This window comes from Vombatus ursinus, unplaced genomic scaffold (genome assembly GCF_900497805.2).
Source record: "Vombatus ursinus unplaced genomic scaffold, bare-nosed wombat genome assembly UNPS02012758.1, whole genome shotgun sequence".
In the NCBI taxonomy this organism is placed as follows: domain Eukaryota; kingdom Metazoa; phylum Chordata; class Mammalia; order Diprotodontia; family Vombatidae; genus Vombatus; species Vombatus ursinus.
Window position 1 is genome coordinate 839,947 of NW_020952536.1, and position 22,410 is coordinate 862,356.

The 22,410-nt window shown below is 45.8% G+C and overlaps 1 protein-coding gene across 1 annotated transcript in view; it reads left to right on the forward strand.

The window, feature by feature from the left end:
* The first annotated feature begins 9,324 nt into the window (after positions 1–9,324).
* LOC114040182 (carcinoembryonic antigen-related cell adhesion molecule 3-like) overlaps positions 9,325–22,410 on the forward strand; it is a 15,818-nt gene continuing 2,732 nt past the window's right edge. The window contains exons 1-4 of the mRNA XM_027858197.1: positions 9,325–9,382; positions 12,620–12,979; positions 17,207–17,318; positions 19,723–19,790. Of these exons, the coding sequence (XP_027713998.1) occupies positions 9,325–9,382; positions 12,620–12,979; positions 17,207–17,318; positions 19,723–19,790 (598 nt within the window). The remainder of the gene's footprint in view (positions 9,383–12,619; positions 12,980–17,206; positions 17,319–19,722; positions 19,791–22,410) is intronic.

Genomic DNA, 22,410 nt, shown 5'->3' on the forward strand with positions numbered 1-22,410 from the left:
CCATTGACCATTCACCTCAGGTTGAAGCCAATCCCTCCCTAGCTGAAGTTCCAACTGAAGAGGTTTTGAATGCCATTAAGCTCCTTTCATGTGGCAAAGCACCTGGTGCGGATTCTATTCCAACTGAGATTTACAAGGTAGGGGCTCCATTGCTCATACAAAAGCTGACTGAAATTTTCCAGGTTATATGGCAAGAGGAGATTATCCCCCAGGAGTTTATGGATGCCTCCATTGTCCATCTCTACAATGGTAAAGGAAACAGAGATGGAAAATGGAATGAAAGAAGGCTGTGTGCTTATGCCCATGCTTTTTAGCATGATGTTTCAGCCATGTTGTCAAGTGCTTTCAATGACGATGAACATGGCATCAAGGTCCGCTACTGCACTGATGATAAATTCTTCAACTTGAAAAGGCTACAAGCCAAGACTAAAGTGGGGGGAATGTTGGTGCATGATTTTCTGTTTGCAGATGATTGTGCACTCAATGCAGCCTCTGAAGCTGAGATGCAACAAAGTATGGGTCGATTCTCTGCTGCTTGTGCTAATTTTGGCCTAACAATTAACACCAAGAAAACACAGGAGCTCCATCAGCCACCACCACACCATCCATACGTGAAACCATCAGATACAGCAAACAGAGAAGTTTTGTATGCTGTGGATAGGTTCACTTGCCTTGATAGTGTACTTTCCAGGGATGTACACATTGATAATGGGGTTGACACGGGCATTGCCAGAGCTAACTCGGTGTTTGGGAGGCTCCAAAGGAAAGTGTGGGAGAGAAGACGTATTAGACTGACTACCAAACTGAAGGTCTACGAGCCATTGTGCTGATTCATTGCTGTATGCCTGTGAAGCCTGGACAGTGTACCAGCACCATGCCAGGAAACTGAATTGCTTCCATTTGAATTGTCTTAGGAAGATTCTGAAGATCACCTGTCAGGATAAGGTACCAGACACTGAGGTCCTTTCTCAAACTAAACTGCCAAGCACTCGAAGTCTACTGCAGAGAGAGAAACTCTGATGGGCTGGCCACGTTGTTTGAATGCAAAACACATGCTTGCCAAAAAGATTATTTTATGGAGAACTCACACAAGGCAAGCATTCACATGGTGATCACAAGAAGCTATGCAAGGACACTCTCAAGATCTCTCTTAAGAACTTTGGAACTGATTGTGTGATATGGGAGACATGGCACAGGACCTCTGAGCGTGGCATGCCCTCATCAGAGAAGGTGCTGTGCTCTATGAGCAAGACAGAATTGAAATAGCTCAAAAGAAACGCAAATGCGCAGATTTAGAGAATCCTCCCCAAATGTTCACATGGACTATTTGTGCCCGGCCTGTGGTAGAACATTCCGAGCTCGTATTGGTCTGATCAGCCATAGTCAGACACAATAGTGATGTCATTTTGGTTCTCTTCAAGAATGGACAACAACCAACCGATAATAGTACCTACCTCCCAGATACGTCATGAGGGTAAAATGAAATGGTATTGGTAAAGTGCTTTGCAAACCTTAAAATACTATATAAATGCTAGCTATTGGTATTATGCCCCCTCCCCCCAAACTATCACTCTTCCTAACTTCCCATTTACTTTCAAGGACACCATCATCCTTTCCGTTCCTCAGGTTCACAACTATGGAGCCATCCTTCCCCTTTTCACTCTTCCCCTTTTCTTTCATATCCAATCTGCTATTGTTGTTCAGTCGTTTCAGTGATGTCTGACTCTTTGTGACCCCACTTGAGGTTTTCTTGGTAAAGATACTGGAGTGATTTGCCATTTCCTTCTTCAGCTTATTTATAGATGAGGAAACTGAGGCAAACAGGGTGAAGTGACTTGCCCAGGGTCACACAGCTAATAAGTGTCTGAGGCCAGATTTTGAACTCAGGTCTTCCTGACTGTAAACCCAGCACTCTATCTACTGTACCACCCAGCTGCCCTACTCTGTTGCCTAGTTTTGCCATTTCTACCTCCATCCCATCTCTTGCACCTGCCCTCTCCTTCTCTCACTACCTCTGTCACTCAATTGCCATCCTTGCCATCAGCCTCTCCTCTCATTAATTCGTCCTGCCTGCCTGATTTTCCTAAAACACAGGTCTAACCATTTCACTTTCTTGCTCCAGAATGGATTCCTGCTTGCCCCTAGGAGAATATGCTAGCACGTTTGCTTGACATGAAAGCCTTCCACAGTCTGGCTCCAACCTCCCTTTCCAGGTCAAATTCATATGACGGCACCCATTCGCTTCCTCTCTGTTCCAACTAAACTGTCCTGCATCTACTCTCTGTGCATGACTTTTCATTTCCTGCCTCTGTCACTATGTACAAGCTGTGGCCCCTGCCTGAAGTGCCCTCCTTCTTCACCTTTGCCTCTTGGAACACCTGGCTCCCTTGGAGCCTCAGTTCAGGTTCTCCCTCCTACAGGTCTTTTCTAATTGCCTCAATAGTGTCCTTTTCTTCCCACAATGCCCTGCCCTCTGCAAATGGCTTTGTATTTATTCTATGTTTCTCTCTAGTAGAATATGAGTTCTCTGAGTGTAGGTTTTTTGCCTGTGTATTGTTCCAAGGGCTCTGACATTGCCTTAAACACAGTAGGTGTTTGTTGAATTGAACATTGCACTTGTCCTTGCCGCCACCTTGTGGCCACAAAAGAAGAGTGCATGTCCCTAAATCTTTCTTAGGTATTAGGAAAATACCTAAGGTAGAAGGAAGGACCCCTTGACCTTCACTGAAGCCTCATGTTTGGCGGATTCAGACTCTGGGTTTCTGACTGGACTGAGAGATTTATAGGGTGATATTGATGCCACTTCTTAACTGGGGAACCCAGTGCCCAAATATTCCAACGGGGTTATGAGATAAGGGAAGAGGGGTATGGCCCCTGGCATGATTCCAGGTCACAGATTTTAGGGGTTGAAATCCCCTGCCTTTGAGTTCCCTGGGTGAGAGAGAGAGGGAGAGCTGCCAGATAGCATTCTCCTGGACTCTGTCTCCTGCCCCATCTTGGGCGCTATGGCTCCCATCTTTCTCTGCCTCTGTTCTCCCCCCCTGCCCCAACTCCCAAAGTCCTAGGCTTCTACATTTTTCTGCCTCTGTCCCAAGGTCAAACACATCCCTTCCTTCTTCCGATTCCTTGCTCCAAGCGTTCAAGACCCCATGCCATGGCCTCAGTCTTCCTACCTTGCCTCATTCCTCATCCCTGCTTCTCCATATTCCAGTTGAAATGGACAACATGCCATGATTGGATACACCAGGCTGTTGACTTTGATGACCCTAGGTGAAGGCTGATGGAAGTCAATGGCTATGTGTGGACAGGGAGATAGAATTTACCTCTCTGTCTGCAATCACTCATCACCTCCCCTTCCCCCTGGATTATTAAGTTGTGTCTGAATGCTTTCAGTATTGGCATTAGTGGAGCAGATGAGGCTAGAAAATAGGGCCTCTTTGTGTGGGGCAGGGTATGGAGTGGTTGTGAATGAGTCCAGGAAGTGAGTAGGGAAGGAAACAAGCATTTATTAAGAACCTACTATGTGCCAGATATTTTACTGGTGTTACTTCATTTGGTCCTCACAACAACCCTTCGAAGTAGATGCTATTATTGTCCCCATCTTACAACTGAAGAAACTGAGGCAGACAGAGATAAAGTGACTTGCCCAAGGTCACACAGCTAGTGCCTGAAGCTAGATTTAAATTTTGGTCATCCTGATTCTAGACCCACTGATCTCTCCACTGTGTCCCCAGCAGCATCAGGCACAGTGGACTCCTAGTATAGGAACATTAGACAACTGTCTTGCTGCGCAGGTCCTTGGCCCCAAAGGATGTTCAGTCCCCCATTTAAGCATTTCTGCCACTCAAAAGTTTCTTCTTACCATTTCTCTGAAGGTCCTCTCTTGAGGTGCCCCCACACCAACTGAGATAAGTCTAGGTTGTGCTCAACATTCTCTTAGCCAATCAGGAGTCACATCTCCCTTCACATACCCAGCCCACAGATGCTCCTCCAGGCACTGAAAAAGGGAGTGGATTGGGTGAGTAGCAGCTTCTTTGTAGAAATGAGGAGTCTATGGGGTAGAAATTTAAGTAACTTATGTAACTAGTTTGAAGTTTCCAAGCTAGTGGAAAAAGAGCACTCAATTTGGTGTCAGAGGCTTGGGTTTGAATCCTGACTTATGGACACATCCCTCAGTTTCTTCCCCTGCAAAATGGTGCAGTTGACCTGTAGGGCCCTTTCAAACCTTAGACTTTGATTCTGGATTCACTATTACTGGTCTTTTTTCAAGGCTATTACCTGGATTGAAGCATTTTTTCCTCTTTCTTTTTCTTGCTTTTTTTGGGGGGAATGTAGCTAACATGGAAATTTGTCTTGTATGAATATACATAAACACACACATATGTGTAGAGCAGTTAGGTGGTGCAATGGATAGAGTGCCAGGACTGGAGTCAGGAAGACTCCTCTTCCTCATTTCAAATCTGACCTCAGACACCTACTAACTGTGTGACCCTGGGCAAGTCACTTTGCCCTGTTTGCCTCAGTTTCCTCATCCGTAAAATGAGCTGAAGAAGGAAATGGCAAACCACTCCAATATCTCTGCCAAGAAAAACCCAAATAGGATCACAAAGAGTCAGACATGACTGACCAACAACAACACATATTTGTAATGAGTTTTGCTTTTCTTGCCTTCTTAATGAGTAGGGGAGGGGGACGGGAGAGGTAAAGAATTAGAAACTGAGGGGCAGCTAGGTGGTACAGTGGATAGAGCACCGGCCCTGGAATCAGGAGGACCTGGGTTCAGATCCAGTCTCAGACCAGACACTTGACACTTACTAGCTGTGTGACCCTGGGCAAGTCACTTAACCCCATTTGCCTAGCCAAAAAAAAAGAATTTGAAACTGAAAATAAAATAAAATTGAATTAAAAAAAGAATATTGTGTAGCTATTATGATTTAATAAAAACATAAATAATCTTAATTTGGAGGTTCTCTTAGCAGATTTTCTCCATATTTTATGTGACTATTTTTCTTTGTTGTCTATTGAGGGTGTTATAATACAAAAGTTTGATTTTCTTTGCTTTGTTTCATCCATTGGTGACTGGACAGTGATCTCTCGTTCAGGATACCTGTAGGTCGGTGAAAATTGATCCTCTGATTCCACTGCAGCTGCAGTCTCTCACCAGGACAACTCAAGCATCTCCTTATTCTAGTTCATTCTCCACACTGCCTATTACAAGATGAGACCTGCTGGTTTTGAGACCACCATGACAGTTTCCCCTTAAGGGAGACTACAGCTTATAGATTCTGTGCATGGGAGCCATTGTTACAGGATGGCTCAGTTGTTTTTTCAGTTGTGTCCAACTCTTCATGGCCCCATTTGGGGTTCTCTTGGCAGAGATACTGGAGCGGGTTACCATTTTCTAAGGCTAGGCCTGATGGTTTCGAGGCCACCGTGACAGTTTCCCCTTAAAGAAAGCTATAGTCTTATAGAACATACTCACGGGAAAATACTGTCAATAACATTTTTTGAAGGGGAGTACAGTTTTGTCTCCCAAATAATATTTTATCTACTGCCAGCTTTTTTTCTTCTTGATAACAGCCTCCCCAAATAATAGTTTGCTCTGATCCCTAATATGCAACTCAGCCAGCTCCAAATCAGCATCTAAGAACCCCATTCTCAGAAGAGCACTTTGGAGCGCCCCCTTCCTGCTGAATGGACCCCTGTCTCTGTGCTTCCCACCACAGTGCTGCTCATGAGTGATAATCTATGTTAGTATGTATGCCTGAGTTGTATGTAGGGTCCCCTTTTCTTCTCTTCCTTTTCCCCTCTTCCCCACTACTTGCAATAAACTAATAAAGTTTCGCATTGAACTGACTCCCATTGTTTACCTGTTATTCTCAAAGCCTGAATCATTAAGGGGTTGTTTTCCCTGACATCTCTGGCTGGTCCATGGGCCTTTCCTTAGACACAAACTGGTAAGAGAAATGATTATTTCTCTCCTATATTAGTAACCAATTATTAATTAAGATTAAGGTTTTCCCTTCCCATTTCTTCATTCAGAAGACAACTTCTGTGGGTTATTCAGTGAGCTGCTGAAGGACATTGCTGATGGGTAAGATTGCCCAGATCTTAGGGGTATGTGCTTTTTGGTCTTGGATGAGATCCCAACTAATCATAAAACCTTAGAAACAGAAGCCAATCTAGGCGAGATCTTGCCATTAGGAAATAAGTCCCTGTCTCGGGAACTTCCATTAGAATTTAGGGTGACCCAGCTTATGAGGGAAAACCAGCCAGAGTACTCAGGTAGAGATGGATTCTTCTGTCCAGTTTGATGGAGGCAGCTGAATCCTGTGATTAGGTCATGTCCTCTGCAGGAGGAGCTGAAGACTTTTTGCCCACCTCCTCATTAACACGCCCACACTTCAGTGATTGTTAACCAATCAAGTTGATGGAAATCTTCAGGGACACCCCCTTTTCCAAAAGTATCTAAATATTCAAGCGGCCTCCATGAGGGGTCTTTGGTTTACGAGAGAAAGCCACTGACCACATTTTATTAATTATTTTCTAGCCATAATTAATAAAAATGATTGTTAATTACCCAGAAATTATGTCTCTCAGACTTTTCATTCATCATACTGGTTACCTAGATAAAGACTTTACCTATTGACACTGGGGGAGTGGGGCACTGGGGGCCCAGATGTAGAAAGCAAGAGTCAATAGGGAAACCTATGTCCTCTCAGGTGAGGACTCTTTCATGCTAGAGCTGTCACAAAACACTAGCAAAGTGATCTTCTGAAAGCATAGCTGAGCCTGCATCACTCCCCGCTCAAGAAACTCCACTGGGTACCTATGGCCTCTAAGAAAAAATACAGTTGCAGCTAGGTGACGCAGTGAATAGAGCACCAGCCCTGGAGTCAGGAGGACCTGAGTTCAAATCTGGCCTCAGACACCTAACACTTACTAGCTGTGTGACCCTGGGCAAGTCACTTAACCCCATTGCTTAGCCAAAAAAAAAATACAAATGCCTTTATTTGGCATTTAAGGCCCTTTGTAACTTGGCTCTAGGTTAATTTCCCAACATTATTATTCATCACTCCCCCTTATGAACTCTCCAGTTCTGCTGGTATTCCTGCCATTCCTCATACATGATACTCCATTTCTCACCTCCATGCCTTTGTATAGGCTGTTTCCTATGCCTGGAGTATTCTCTCTCCTAATCTTTGCCTCTTAGAACCCTTATCTCCCTTCAAGGGTCAGCTAAAGAGCCTTCTTCTTAGTTCAGGGTTGGGGAACCTGTGGCCTTGAGGCTACATGTGGCCCCGAGGCCACATGTGGCCCTCTAGGTCCTCAAGTGCGGACTCAAATTTCAGAAGTTTGGATTCAGTCAAAGGGCTGCACTTGAGGACCTAGCGGGCCACAAATTCCCCACCCCTGCCCTGCTGGTTGGCCACCACTCTCCCCACACACAAACCCCTGCGTATTTATTTTGTATATATCCTCAAGAAGCACCTGGCATGTACCTGGCACATAATGACGATGGTGATGAAAACAATACAAATAACAATTTGCAAAGTACTTTACATTTGTTAATTCATTTGCTGCTCCAAGCAATCCCCAGACATAGGTGCTAATATTATCCCCCTTTTACAGATGAGTAAACTGAGGCACAGAGTGGTCAGGTGACTTGCTCAGGTGACATAGTTTGTGAGTTTCTGAAGCAGGATTTAAACTCAGGAGCTTAATAAACATTTGCTGATTTGACTGATTGATTAGTGGCATCCAATTACGCTAAAAGTAACCAACCCAACCCTTTCTGCACTACTCTTGTTCACTTGAAGAACTCTATGCTCATTTCTTCATAGAGAGCCCACCCGCTATATGGGAGACCTTCCTTGTGTTCCCTTGACATCTATCACATGATTACCATTGGAGGGCATGGGTCATATGGCCAGCCCACATTTGTGACTGGCCGTCCATTTCCTTGATGATGTCCATTCCACCACTTCTCCAGTTGAATTCCTTTTTAAATGTGTTGTTACCTGCTCACACTATCCATGCACCTCTCCATTGCCGTTTGTGGAGGTCATCAACTTCAGCTGGGTGGAGGCCGTCATGTTGCATGTCTCATAGCCTTGTGAGGTCACTAGAAGAATACTGGTTTTGAAACGATGGGCCTTTGTTTCAGGGAAAAGGTGGAGGTCATTTAGTGAGCATCGTAATATCCCCTGAAGCAGACCATTCCCACCTTCCTCCTTCTGTTCAATGCTGGGTCTGATTCGTAGTCCATGGGCACTCTGTTTGAGATAGATGGTCTGATGGACAAGATGGTGGTCTAGCCAAATGCACATAATTGTGCATGGTAGAACAGGAATTCTTCATCCATTGGGTGAGAACACATTGAGACAAACTGGAAAAAACTCATGAGGAGAACACCTGGGGAGAGAACCTAAGGAGGTAAGTCATGGAGGGAATCAATGAATGGACCCATCGAAGAAGCCTAATTCTGGCTGCTCTTTACTCTTGCCATCAGCCTGACTGTCTCCTCCCAGCCCAGCCCCCCTCCCCAGGAGCAGCTACACCCCCTCCCATGTCCCGAGAGAAGGAAGATCCTCCACCTGGCCCTGCTGTTGGGCAAGGGAACCAAATCTCCTCCCATGACTTTTCTCTTCAAACTCACAGGGAAGTTCCCAAGAAAGCCCATCTGCGGTGCCCTCTGACCCCGTTGGGTGTCTATCCTAGGACTAGGGATCAGTATAACCCCCAGGCCTTAGCCTCACAGAAGCACCTTTGTCAGACCTGAGACCTCATGCCCTAAGGTAAGAACCATTATCAAGGCCAAGAGGGGAGGGAGGGAACCCATTTTCTTCTGGGCAAGGAGGCCTCTTTATCCTCTGAGGAGGACCTCAGAATGAGAATTTAGGAATGCCCCTGTCTGGTCTTGCCTCCTGGATCTCCCCAGGTCTGAGGGGGAGTCAGGAGAAGGGGTGGTGGTGGGGTCACACCAGTGGGAGGTCCTGGATGACCCTGGGGCACGTGCTTCCCTTCTTCTCCATGGGCAGAGGGACGAGAACACTTCTTAGGGGAGGCAGGAAGCCACTGTACCCATCCAACAGTGGGGGAGGAACCCAGGATTTGGAACCCAAGCCCTTTTCTTAAAGAGCCCACAGGATCTGACCTTGAGGAGTTCAACAAGTGGGGGAGTGAACCATAGGCGAGACTAGTCCCAGAGGGTCAGAAGCAGAGTCAGAGTCAAAGTTGGAGGCGGAGGCAGAGGCCCATCCGCTTTGTGGGCAGGGTAGGAGAGAAATCTCATCGTGCGAAGGAGAGCACAGACCCACGGAGATGTACTGGCACCTTCCCCATGACTGGCCTAGCTGTTGGAAGGGATTTCTGTTCACAGGTGAGAGAGAGGCTGCGGGATAATTCACTGAGACACGGGCTGGGACTCAGGAGATCCCACTCTGGGGCCTGACCCAGTCCCTGCCTGGTCCCCCAAGGTAGGGGACAGTGGTCTTCCCTTCCCTGGGCCTTGGTTTTCATAGGTTGTAAAATGAGGGGCAAGAGGGGAGAGGTGGGGATCTTTAGGATTTGGGATGAATTAAGGAAGGAAGGAATGACAGAAATAGCATTTAGTAACCACCTACTATGTACCAGAAAGGGCAGCTAGGTGACTCTGTGGATAGAGCGCCAGGCCTGAAGTCAGGCAGAGCTCATCTTCCTGAATTCAAATATGGCCTCAGACATTTACTAGCTGTGTGACCCTGGGCAAGTCACTTAACTCTGTTTGCCTCAGTTTCCTCATCTGTAAAATGAACTTGAGAAGGGTCCAGCATCTTTGCCAAGAAAACCCCAAATGGGGTCACAAAGAGTCAGACACAATTGAAAAACAGCAACATGTACCAGGCACTGTGCTAATCACTAGTGATACAAATACCAAAAAATAAAACAAAACAAAACGAAAAAACAGACCAAAAAACAAAACAAGACAGTGCCTGCTCTCAAGAAGCTCTCATTTTAATAGGAGAAAACAATCCAGATAGACTTCTGTTGGCCAGGAAGGGGTTTTGTTCAGGGCAGTCATGGGGACGGTGAGGAGAGGCATGGAGCGAATGATGGCTTGTCCTTTTCAGGAATGGTGGTATCCATTCAATGACTGTCCCCACAACTAGAGTCAGAAGTCATGGGTAGGGGAAGGAGTATAATGGCTTGGGAGCATCATAGTAGTCTGGATTAAGCAGACTGAGTTAAGAAATGGTAAAGGAAGCCCTGGGCAGGAGCTAGAGGGCCATTGGTCAGAGATGCACAAGAATCTGATTTAAGTTTCAGCTCTACTATTTACTAGCTCTATGATATTGGGCATCACTCGTCCTCTCTGGGCCTCAGTTTCCCCATTTTAACAAGTGCTGCTAAGTGACCCTGGGAAAGTCACTACCTCTCAGTGCCCTGGTCAACTCTCTAAGATTATAAATTGCAGAGAATGTGCTTGTCTATGTCAGTGGAGGAACTTTCCTCACCAGGAAGTTCCCTAGACCAATGAAGGCACAAATGTAGACCCCATGTGCATCAATGGACTCTAAATCCTGGGGTCCTGTTCATAAGCTTCTATCAGAGGGCCTTGGATTGGAGGGAGTAAAATCGTCTCTGGATTATTTATGGTTATATACAATATTATCATATTAATATGGTTTTATAAATATGGGGTTATTTATATCTATAGATCATTAGTAGGTAAAAAATAATAATGTAAGTGGATTGTTTATATTTTATATGGTATTATTTATATTTAGATATCATTTATGGGATTATATATGTTTGTCAGTTTTTAATAACAGGTAAAATAATGAGCCCAGCTCCTCTGGTTGCTGAGTGAGGGTTCTCTCCATCCCTTTCCACTGCTTCTTTAAGGGGAGGCCTTGGATGTGATCCTCATTAAGACCAGCAGGAAGAGGGGGAGGGATTAATTATCCCTCTCCCCACCCTCCCTCTCCCTCTCTGGGGTCCTCTGTCACTTTCTAGTTCTTTGAAGTGAGATAGCTGGGCTGTCCCACACAACAGGTCACTCAGAGATGCCCAGGGGGGTCAGGTGTTTCATAAGGAGGGGGGGTGTCTCCCTCAGGTACTTCTGATGGGAGTCCCACCTCTGAGGTCACAGGCTGAAGGGATGTTACCAATTATTGAGGTTAGGATGGGAGAAGGAAGATCCCAGATTTGGGGATTCAGGGTGGGGATGGGGTCCACAGGATAGGAGAGGGGATACCAGGGAAAAAGAGGGGGCATGAGGGGACATCTTTAGAGCCTATCAGAGATACAAGAGATTTCCCTGGGCTACTCCAATAACCTTAGACAAATCACTGAACTGTCCGTGGGTCTCCTCCCTTGTATAAGTAGGGTACTGAAGGAGATGTCGCTAAAGGCCTTGGCAGCCCGAAATCCTTGGTCAAACCCTGGGCTAATTATCTCTCTGACCGAGTGTCAGAGAGGGAGAGAAGGAGGGAGAGAAAGAGGAAGAGAGAGAGAGAAAAGAGCAGAGAGAGAGAGAGAGAAGGAAGAAGGGAGGGATAAGGAAGGAGGGAGCGAAGGAAAGAAGGAAGGAAAGAGGGAAATAGGCTGAGAAAGAGGGAAAGAAAGAAGGAGGAAAGAACAGGGAAGAAGAGAAGGAGGGAGAAATAGGTAGAGAGAGAAAGAAAGAAGGAAGACAAGACCAGCTCAAAGACACAATGAAGCTAAGAATGGGGAGGTCCTTGGGCTTCAGGTATAGCCAGGCAGTGCTCCCACCTCAGGGACTTCCCACTTGACTCCATGACCTTGGGCAAGGTCTTCTGCCTGGGCCTCATTTTCCCCTCTGCAAGATGTAAGGCTGGACAAAAGCATCTTAAAGAATCCTAGCCCTAGAACTGGGCCAGACCTGAGAGGCCATCTAGTCCAATGGCCTCATTTTACAGATGAGGAAACTGAGGCTCAGGGGGTTTAAACCCCACATCCAAAGTCACACAGACAGTAAGGAACAGAGCAGTTCTAGAACCCTGATCCATGATTGGCTGAGGACCCAGAGCCCTAAGTGCTCCTCTCCATGTCTTGCCCAGGGTGACATGGTAAATGTCTGAGGCACATTTGAACCCTGGTCTTCCTAATTCCTAGTGAAGCCACTTAATTAGGACCAGATAACCAGCGCAGGTCCTCCTGCATACCAAGAAGTAAGTATCAGAACTGGGAGTGGAACCCAGGGCTTCTGGCTATAAGTTCTCATCCCAGAGGATTCTAGGGGAAAGCCACACCAACCAGGGTTGGTTCAAAAGAGGTGGCTCTCCCTGGGAGATGCCCCAAGGACAAGTGGTAGGTCCCACCTTTCTCTGGGCTGGGGGTGGGGTATAATTCTGCCCTCAGAGCCCATCCCTGTCTCCAGGGTATCTACTTTCATGGATCCCATAATATCTGAGCAAAGTCACATAGATGATTAGTGATAATTAGTGACAGAGTCATGTAATTGTAAGAATTCAAACTATCTCCTTTTCCTTGGTCTCTTAGGAAGATGAATGAATGAATGAAAAAAACATTTATTAAATGCTTGCTACATGCTGAGCACATGCTTAGGAGGGGTCCAGTGGTGCTGACCTTGTCTTTCTCCCTTCCTTCTCAGCCACAATCCTCACCTCTTCCATGCAGCTAGTTTCTTTGGCCAAACTGAGCATAGCACCCATTCCGTCCTATGGGTCAATCGGAAGCAACGTCACTCTGTCTGTCCATGGGATCCCAAAGGATCCTCAGACTTATTCCTGGTTCCGGCAGATGATGGAGGAATCCAACAAGATTGTTAGCTATGCAGTCCGTTCGGGAGAGCAGACTCGAGGACTCAACCACACTGGTCGGGAGAGCATTTTCCCAAACGGCTCCCTATTTATCATCAATCTTACTTCTAACGATAGTGGTGTTTACATTATACAAGTCGCCATCACAGATTTGAAGCCAGTATTGGGACGGGGGCGTTTGCAAATCAATGGTAAGAGCCTTCTCAAGTAAGGTCATCTAACCCGTTTCTAGAAGATTATTTGTCCTTCTCTCTCAGTGTCTGAGGGTGGGGGTGGATTTCAGAAGCATGGAGAGGCTTCCTGACAAACTCATGGATTGTGCCTATTCTGATGGAATGTTAACTCCTTCAGGGGAAGGGTTGTTTCAATCTTGGGTTCTCACCTTTAGTACCTAGCACAGTGCCTGGCACACAGTAAGTCCATAACAAATGTTTTTTGATTGGTTGGCTGATTCATCTGAGGATGAGGCCAAGAGTTAAGAAAGGTTGGGAGATCCTCTTTCTTGTTCCTCTTTATACTTCAATTAAAAGAATTATTAAGCACCTACTGTGTCCCATGCACTCGAGGCAGGGCCCTAGAGGACCTTCCTTCCCAGCTGCAGCAGGAAGGGATGAGAGTGAATCCAGGGAAACAAAGAACAAGAAGTTGAAGGTTTGCCTTTTCCATTCCCTACCCCGGGGAGAAACATCTCCTGTCTTCATTTTTTTAAAAATCAGTATTTTTTATTTTTATATTAATTTATTTTGATTTATCAGTAATCACTTCCATATGCTTTTGAGTTTAAAATTTTTCTCCCCCTTCCTCCCCACCACCCTCCCCAACATGGCGCACAATCTGATCATCTCCTGTCTTTATAAAGACACACCAACAGAAGACAAATCCATATGTCTGGGCACTAGGGTAGCTGGGGCTGGACAGCCTGGGCCATGTCTCAGGGTCCCTCTCAGGGAAAGCACACATCTCAGCCTAGAGGAGCCAACTAGAGCTAGGGTGAGGATAGGGAATGGGACATTTCACCCTCAGTCACCTTACAATTTCTCACAATGCTTTCCTTTGGCCTCAACCCAGGTCCAAGGCTCCACCTGCCCCATGGATCACGATAGGATCTGAGCAAGCCCGGGAACTTAGAGGATCATTGAATCATAGACTTAGAGCCAGAAGTGACCTCAGAGGCCAAGCCCAACCCTTTTATTTTACAGATGAAGAAACTGAGGCACACAGGTGAAGACTTGCCCAGGATCACACAGTTAATAGGTGTCTGAAGTAGGACTTGAACCCTGGCTTTCCTACTTCCTAGGTCCATGCTTTAGGATCTCTGATCAGAACTGCAGGACATCAAAACTGGGAGGAGCCTTAAAACAAAGAATGCTGGGGCTGGGAGAATCAGAGACTCCCAGATGATAACAATGGCTAGCATTCAGAGAGCACCTTAGAAATAGTGCATTTGATCTTCACAATAACTTGGAAGGCTGTTGCTGCTGTTGGCTCGTTTCAGTCTTGTTTGACTCTCCATGACCCCATTTGGGGCTTTCTTGGCAAAGATGCTGGAGTGATTTGCCACTTCCTTCTCCAGATCATCTTACAGATGAGGAAACTGAGGCAGACAGGATTTAATGACTTGTCCAGGATCATACAGTTAGTGTATCTGAGGCCAGGTTTGAACTCAAGATGAGTCTTCCTGACTCCAGGTCTGGTAGTCTATCCACTCTACCACCTAGCTGTGCTATCTCTGGAAGGTAGGTGCTATTATGCTCATTTTTATATATGAGGAAACTGAGGCAAAATTATTTGTTCAGGGTCAAACAGCTAAGTTACTGAGGCAGGATTTAAACTCAGATCTTTAGACTACAAGTTCATTACTCTATCCGTGCTGCCTAGGGGTGTGTGTGTGTGTGTGTGTGTGTGTACTTTGTCTCAGGCACTAATATCTGGAGACTTGAGGGTGTCATTTCCTCAGGGTGGGGGATGAAGGCAATCTCAATATAAGAGGTGGTTATCACTGATAGTGGCAAAAGTGGGGAAGGAGGAGTATAGGACAGAAAATCTCTTTAAAACTGGAAACTCTCTGGAAGCAGAAACCTTGACTGCCCCCATTAGATTGGGGGCACCCTGAAGACAAGTCATTCTCTCTTCTCTTACCTGCTACTTCCCTACAGTTTCTAGCAGAAGGTGCTGACTTGGAGGGGCCTTAGAGAATGTCAGAGATGAGAAGGGCCTTAGAACAGAAAACGTCCAAGTTAGGAGGGTCTTTCATATGTAGAATGCAGAGGTAAGAGGGTCCTTAGTGTTTAGAATGTCAGAGCTGGGAGGGACCTTAGGGCAAAGAATGTTTGACCTGAAAAAAAATGTGGAAATCATTTAACCCTAAATCTGAACATGAGAAACTGAGAATAAAGAAAGACAAGAACACCTACCCAAGACAGAAAACCTAGTCCATACAGGGTTGGCCTCTGACCCAAAAAGGTCTGGGTTCAAATCCTACCTCTAAACCATCCGGGCTGTGTGACCGTGGGTAAAATCACTTCAATTCTGAGTGGTCCAAGCAACTAACTCTCTAAGACTGTAAGTTGGAGAGAAGGTGCTGACCTGCACTAGTGGAGAGTTTCTCATCCAGGAGTTCTTTCTGCTAGTGAAATCATTGGTCTAGGCCTATCCCACACAGCTGGCCAAAGTAGAACTGTTCCTCTGAATCCAGTTCTCTCCATCCAGTCCTGAGCTCTAAAAGCAGAGACACCTAGAGAGTACTGGAAAGTTGGTGTCGGCATATTTGACTGAGTCATAGACATAACTTGGCCTCTCTCCCCTGAGCCCAAGCCTTGTCTTCTCCTGAATGGATTCAGCCCCTAGATTCTTGGTCTCTGATCTTTCATTTTCTTGTCTCCTCTGTCCAGGTCCCAGATCCCTCCCCTCTGACCTCTGTTCAGAGACCCCTGGCCACCAACTTCCTGTTATTTTCATCTATAGCTCTGAGGGTGGGGCAGATGGGGCTTTTCCCTAGGGTAGTGATACTGGGGTGGGCACTGCTTCTTCCCCTCAGTTTTCCCACACTTGCTGGTCCTCCATTAGTCCCATGCCATACAGCACGGCAAGGGTCCTGAACCTTTCCTGTAGTCTGCATTCTACCACAAGTTTCTCACTCCTCTCAGACCTCACTACGCTGCTCCCTTCCTGCTGCCGCCTTGACGTGGTACCCTCCTCCCCTGTAACTCCCTCTGGGGGCAGAGGTCATGGGATTATAGATTTAGGTCTGGGAAGGACCTTTGAGAACATGGAGTCTAGCACCTTCATTTTAGAGATGGGGAAAATGAAGCGCAGAGAGGTTTTGAAGACTTCCCTGGGGTCATACAGCTGGTAACAGTTAGTCAAGAAGCATTTATTAAGCAGTTACTAGTAAAAGTGTTTGAGGTGGGATTTGAACCAAGGTCTTTCTGACTCTAAGCCCCATCCTCTGTCCACTACACCATGGTGCTACTCAAGTGTTGCCTTGTATGACCACACCTGAGACTTGGAATAGAGTATTGTCCACATATCTCCACTCCCACTCCTACTGGGTGCCAGGATTCCTAGCTACATTTCTGTTAACAACAAAAACAACAAGAAACATTTATATAGCATTTACTGTGCGCTTCACGACAGCCCTGGGAGGTAGGTGCTGCCTATCTCCATTCCAGAGGTAGGTAAACAGAGGCAGACAGAGGTTAAGTGACTTGCCCAGGGTCAGAGATTTTGAAACTATCTAAGGCTGATTTGGTCTTCCTGAGTCCAGGCCCAGCACTAACTAACCATTGTACCATGTAGCTGCTTAGATTCTAGCTGCCCTGTTCTGCTCATACTATTCATCCCGATATATAGAAGCTGCCAAAATGTGCCCCAGACCCTCCTCCCAAGCCCTTCTCGACATTTCTTTTACTGGAGAAAACAGGGCTCAAGCCTCTTCCATGCACTCGTCTGTCTCTCTTTGACTTTTTGGTCTCTTCTTCTCCAGGAACTCCCACCTCTGACCACCTTAGTGCCCAGGGAACTCTCCCTTCCCTGTCATTCAAAGCCCATCTGAAGACGTGCATCCTCGAGAGCCTCGCCCCAAGCACTCTCCCACAGGGAACTCTCCCTGCTCTGACCTGCTAATGCAAGGGGCTCTCCCCCACATGCGCCTTGTTATCTGCAGCCCTGCCTTTCCTCCCCCTCACAGAACATAAGTTCCACCAGATCAAAGTTTTAGCCTTCACTCCCCACAGGGCTGAGAACACAGTGTCCTCCAGACCCCTGGGTTCAAGGCTCAGCTTAGTTGGACTTACCGTGAGACCTTGGGCGAGTCCCTGACTTTCTTTGGGCCTCAGGGTTGGACACCATAACCCTAAATTCAGGGACTTGGGTCTTCAGGCTTCAGTCTCAGGCTGCACCCTCTCTTCTCTTGGCAGATTCTTCTAAGACCTCCCACTTTGGGTTAGTCGCCAGCATTGTTCTCGGAGCCCTGGCTGGTGGGGTCGTCATGGGTGTCCTGGGCTATTTCCTCTTCAAGCAGACTCGAGGGTAAGGACGCCTCAGAGAATGGACTCTACTGGGCCCCATTCTTTTCTCAAGCACAGGGATGAGCCTAGCTCCTGTGTGTATGTGTGGTAGGGGGTAATATGAAGAACCTTGATGATTAAAACCTCAGAGGTCTCATCATCAGTTCAACCTCCCTGGGGGTTATAGCCAAGCATGAAGGATAAGGCCCGCCTTGTTACCCCAAGTCACAATCCTTGACTGGTATTCAGGTGCTGGGAGGTTAGTGCCTTGCCTTGTTCTCACTCATCCTCCTGGGGAATGGAGTCCTACCCTGGACCCCAATCCTTTGTCTAGGTTCCTGAGTCCCAGTTCTAAACCCCTGTGCTGCTGTGCTCCTATGCTTCCCCAGAGGCTCCCTCATGGGACACCTCTCTCTTAGTCTGTCAGAGAGATCCCCTGGATCAGCCTTCCTGATAGACTTACTCTGACTTTGTGTTTCCAACTGGGACCATTTTGCCCCCGACTTGTAGTCTTGTCCTTGGTATGCTGCCTGGAACCTGGTTTTTGGCCTGTCCCCCCTATTTCTCCTGGGGACTAGAGTCCTGCCCCTAAATGCCAGCCCTCCCTATCCCACACCCTGAGCTAGTTTTTGTTCTAAAAGGAACATTTTTTTCCTAAAGTCCAACATGCCTCATCCCACATGCCTGCTGAGACTCCCTCTCCCCCTCTAGCCCCCATGGTTTCCTGTTTCCAGTTACCTACAGATAGACTCCCATGATACCATACTCAATATGCTTACCAAGTCCCATGTATTATTCCCTGCCCCATCCCTACCTCACCTTCTCAATGTGGACTGGCCCCTGGCTTGACTTCATTCTATTTCCTGCTGCCTGATTTCCTAACATGAGATGCTTAGATTCAGTCTACTTTACATACATATACATGTACACATATACATACATATACACATGTGTATATGTAAACACATATATACATATATGTGTGAAGTATTTAATATGTGTGTATATACATATAAATATATAAAACAATATTTATATATTTGTAATAAAACTAATTCTGAATTTAACCAAAAAAACAAACATTTTCCTATTCAAAGTAGAACAGAGAGAGGATTATTTGTGAAACTGCACATCTTTACTACATACAGACTGCTGTTTTAAAGAAGTGAATTTATATTAGTATTGATTGTTTTGACATTGCCTAAAATTTCCACTATATCTCTTCCCTCTGAGAGAGGAGGGTGTATATCCCTTACATGTTATAATCCTTATAACAAAGAATTTTTTTAAAGAAAAAGAAAAGCAGACAAAAACAGTCAAACTGATTGATATTGAAAAAAAAAACACCCGACAATTGACATTGTGTTTGTAGTGTTCCATTGGACCCTGCAGCAGCCCCCTGCCCCCAACTCTGCAGAGGAATGGCTGGGAAAGTGCTTTCTTCTAACTCTTCTTTGGGAATCACAGGTTGCTGTTTTTAAAAAGTATCTCCTAAAGTCAACATGTTACTTCCAAAGCTGTACTCTTTTGTGTATTAAAAAAAAAAAATGTTTCCATGACCTTCTTTTCTTTATTCATTTTTGGGCAACATTATTTCATCCCTTCATTCCCTGATGAAAAAGAAAAACTCTCTGTAAGTAATTAGCAGAGTCAGGCAAAATACTCACACACGAGTTACATCTGAAAAAATCTGTGTCATTCTAGCTCCTCGAGTCCACCCAGCCCATCAGTGGGTGAGTAGCAAGAGGTATTAGCAGTCCTCTAGACTCATGGTTGGTCATTACGTTGATGAGAGTTCCTAAGTCTTTCAAAGTTATTTGTCTTTACGATATTGTTATTGTATAAGTTGGTCTCCTGGTTTGACTTACTTCACTCTGCATCAGTTCACACAGGTCTCAGGTTTCTCTGAAACCTCTTCATTTGTCATTTTCTGCATTCCTCCTAATGCACCTTCCTCATATCTGCTACGGACCGCTTCTTGCCTGATAATCCCAATGCTTTACCTCTGCATGCCTACCAAGCTCCATGCTGTCAATTGCCTCCTCTTAATTGATTCCTCTCATGCCTTGCCCTCCACCCCATACTCTTTCCAGCACATCCTCTGTTGACCACTCTTATACTGGCACTACCTTCTCACAGACTCCCTGAAATTCTACCCACCTGTTAGCAATATCTCCCACCTCCCACTGCTAGGATGCCCACTTGGTTTCCCGATTACACGCTCACTCCAGGAAGTCTTCTTATTCTCCCAGGCTTGGCTTATGTCATTGTAACCAACTGTTGGCACTGATAAGATCTCTCACTGACCCACCGGCTTGGTTATGCCCCTGGCTTTGGCAGTTATCAGCACGGGAATGGGAGTGCGGCTGGGAAAGGAGAGTTGTTTTCATGCTGGCACAACGCTCTGCCTCTTCCTGTATCCTCAGGCCTTCACCGAGCAAGAGGGGAGATTCTGCCCGAAGACAAAGGAATCATCCTGTAAACCAGAATAATGGCGAGTTTCTGAGTTTGGGAAGGGAAGGGTCTGTTGGGGTTGCCCCTCCCCCATTTGAGCAAAACCAGTGCGGCTTAGTGGGAAGAATACTTTAGTTAGAATCAAGACTTCGAGATCTGAGTCCCAGCTCTAGTGCTCACTGTGAGACCCTGGACAAGTCACAAGGCTTTCAGAGCCCTAGTTTCATTGTCTATAAAACGGGGGTGCTCATACATGTCCCACCTTCCTTCAGATTTTCATTGCATCTTTGAACTCACTTGGCCATGCTTTTCCTACATATAGGTCATAACAGGAAAATTCATGAGTCATTGGCAAATACTCCCGTAGTTAAGATACTCATGGGTGACTTAATGAAGAAATATATCAAGTTGAATGGATCTATGCTCTCATTGATGAGAGTGTTTCCTACGGGAGTACAAACCCCAGCCTCTCTGTGGACTCTCTTCCACGTGCTCCCAGGATAAGTTCACCACAAGAGAAGTCCACCCAACATATGGAGGAGGGGGTGTCTTTCTGGACTTCTCTCCTCATCCAAGATGTACCCATGAAATATGTGAGTTGTCACTGAACCACAGAGTTGGAAGATACCTCAATGGTCATTTACTCTAGCCCACATGAGAAGGAAACACACTCTGACAGGTGGTCCTCCAGCCTTGACTAGAAGGCCTCTAGTCAAGGGGAACCCAATACATCCCAAGGTAACCCATTCCACTTTGGACAACTCTTATTGGTAGGAAGCTGTTTTCTGACCTCAAGCCTCAATTTGCATCTGGGCATCTTCTACCTATGGCTCCTGATCCTGCTGTCTTGGGGGTCAAACAGGTCAAGTCTAATCCCTTTTATACATGACAGCCCTTCAGATACCTGAAGATAACTGTCATGCTACTCCCTGCCCCACCCCAGTCTTCTGTTCTCTAATCTAAACAACCAGTCCTCATATAACATGGACTCTAGGCCCTTTGCTCTCTGGTTATCATCCTCTGGACACTCATGTCCTTCCTAACCTTTGCTAGTCAGAACTGAGCATGTTACTCCAGTCAGTAAGTCAGCCAATAAACATATATTAAATCTCAAACTCTGAACGGCCTTGATGGCAGTTTTTAAGCTACTTACCTGTTTCTGTATATAAAAACAACAAATTAGTATTGTAAAAAAATATATATTAGGGGCAGCTAGGTGGCGCAGTGGATAGAGCAGTGGCCCTGAAGTCAGGAGGACCTGAGTTCAAATCCGGCCTCAGACCAAACACTTGACACTTGCTAGCTGTGTGACCCTGGGCAAGTCACTTAACCCCAATTGCCTTAAAAAAAATATATATATATATATATATATATATATATATATATAAATAGATAGATAGATAGAAAATGTTGTAAAAAAAAAAAAGCTGTGAGTCTGTGAACTAAACCAGTTTGGAAATATTAGTTAATTTCTATGCCTGTTAAATGTCATGTCAGAAGCACAGAAATGTAGCTTTATTATAATAAATTACAAAACCACCAAAAAAACATACATTAAGCACCTACTATATGCTAAGCACTGTGCTAAGTGCTAGGGATACAAATATGAAAAAGAAAGTCCTTGCCTTCCAGGAGTTTACAATCTCCTTTTAGAGGCAATCAAAACTAAGTGACTTGCCCAGGCTCACACAGCTAGTAAGTGTCTGAGGCCAGATTTGAACTCAGGTCCTTCTGACTCCAGGGCCAGTGCTCTATTCACTGTGCCACCTAGCTGAACCAGGATCTTACACTCTAATAGAGGAAAAAGAACACTCAAAAGAATATGATCTGACTGGCTCAGAGTCCATACAGTGCAATTACTTTTTCCTTCTTCCTGAAGGTTGTGCCTCTCCTAATGCAGCCCAAGATGCCATTCATGTTTTTGGCCACCACATCACTCTGATCACTTGAAGTCCACTGAAACCCTCAGATCTTTTTTAGACAAGCTATTGTCTATCCATCTTTCTCTTGAAAAGTTGATTGTACCCAAATGAGAGATTTTTCATTTATCCCTGTACCATTTCATCTCACTAGCTTTCGAACAATGCTTGAGCCCACCAAGATCCGTTCTGGATACTGACTCTGTCATCCGGTGTGTTCCTTCTCCCAGCTCTGGGGTTCTGTGATCTTGTTGGTAGGTCATCAGCCCTCATTCTTGCTAAGAGAATCAAAGACATGTCTATGAAACGCTCTTTAGCCTTTAAAATGGTGTGGAAATCCAGTTATCGCTGTTGTTTTGTTCTGAACTTGTGATTTTATTAATGGGCCAGGGAAGGGAACGTCCCTCTGCCAATGCATACTGGTACCCACTCCACAGCTGAGAAGCTTAGTGAGCTATCTGGAGCACTGAGATTTGCAGAGGGTCACACAGCCAGGCTGCCTCTGAGGCTGGACTCGAACCCTGATCTTCCTGACTTTGAGGCCAACTGTCTAGCCACCACATCAGCCTACCACTCAGACTCATTGCCATTGACGACAATGACAAGCAGCTGCCAGTCTCCACAACTATTTTCACGTCTCAGATATGTTCCTTCCCTCCTCTAAAAGCCTAGAAGAGAAGAAGTATGCCCAGTGGCTTTGCTTCCTGGGGTTGTCTCCCCCTGTAGCAATTCACATCTCAC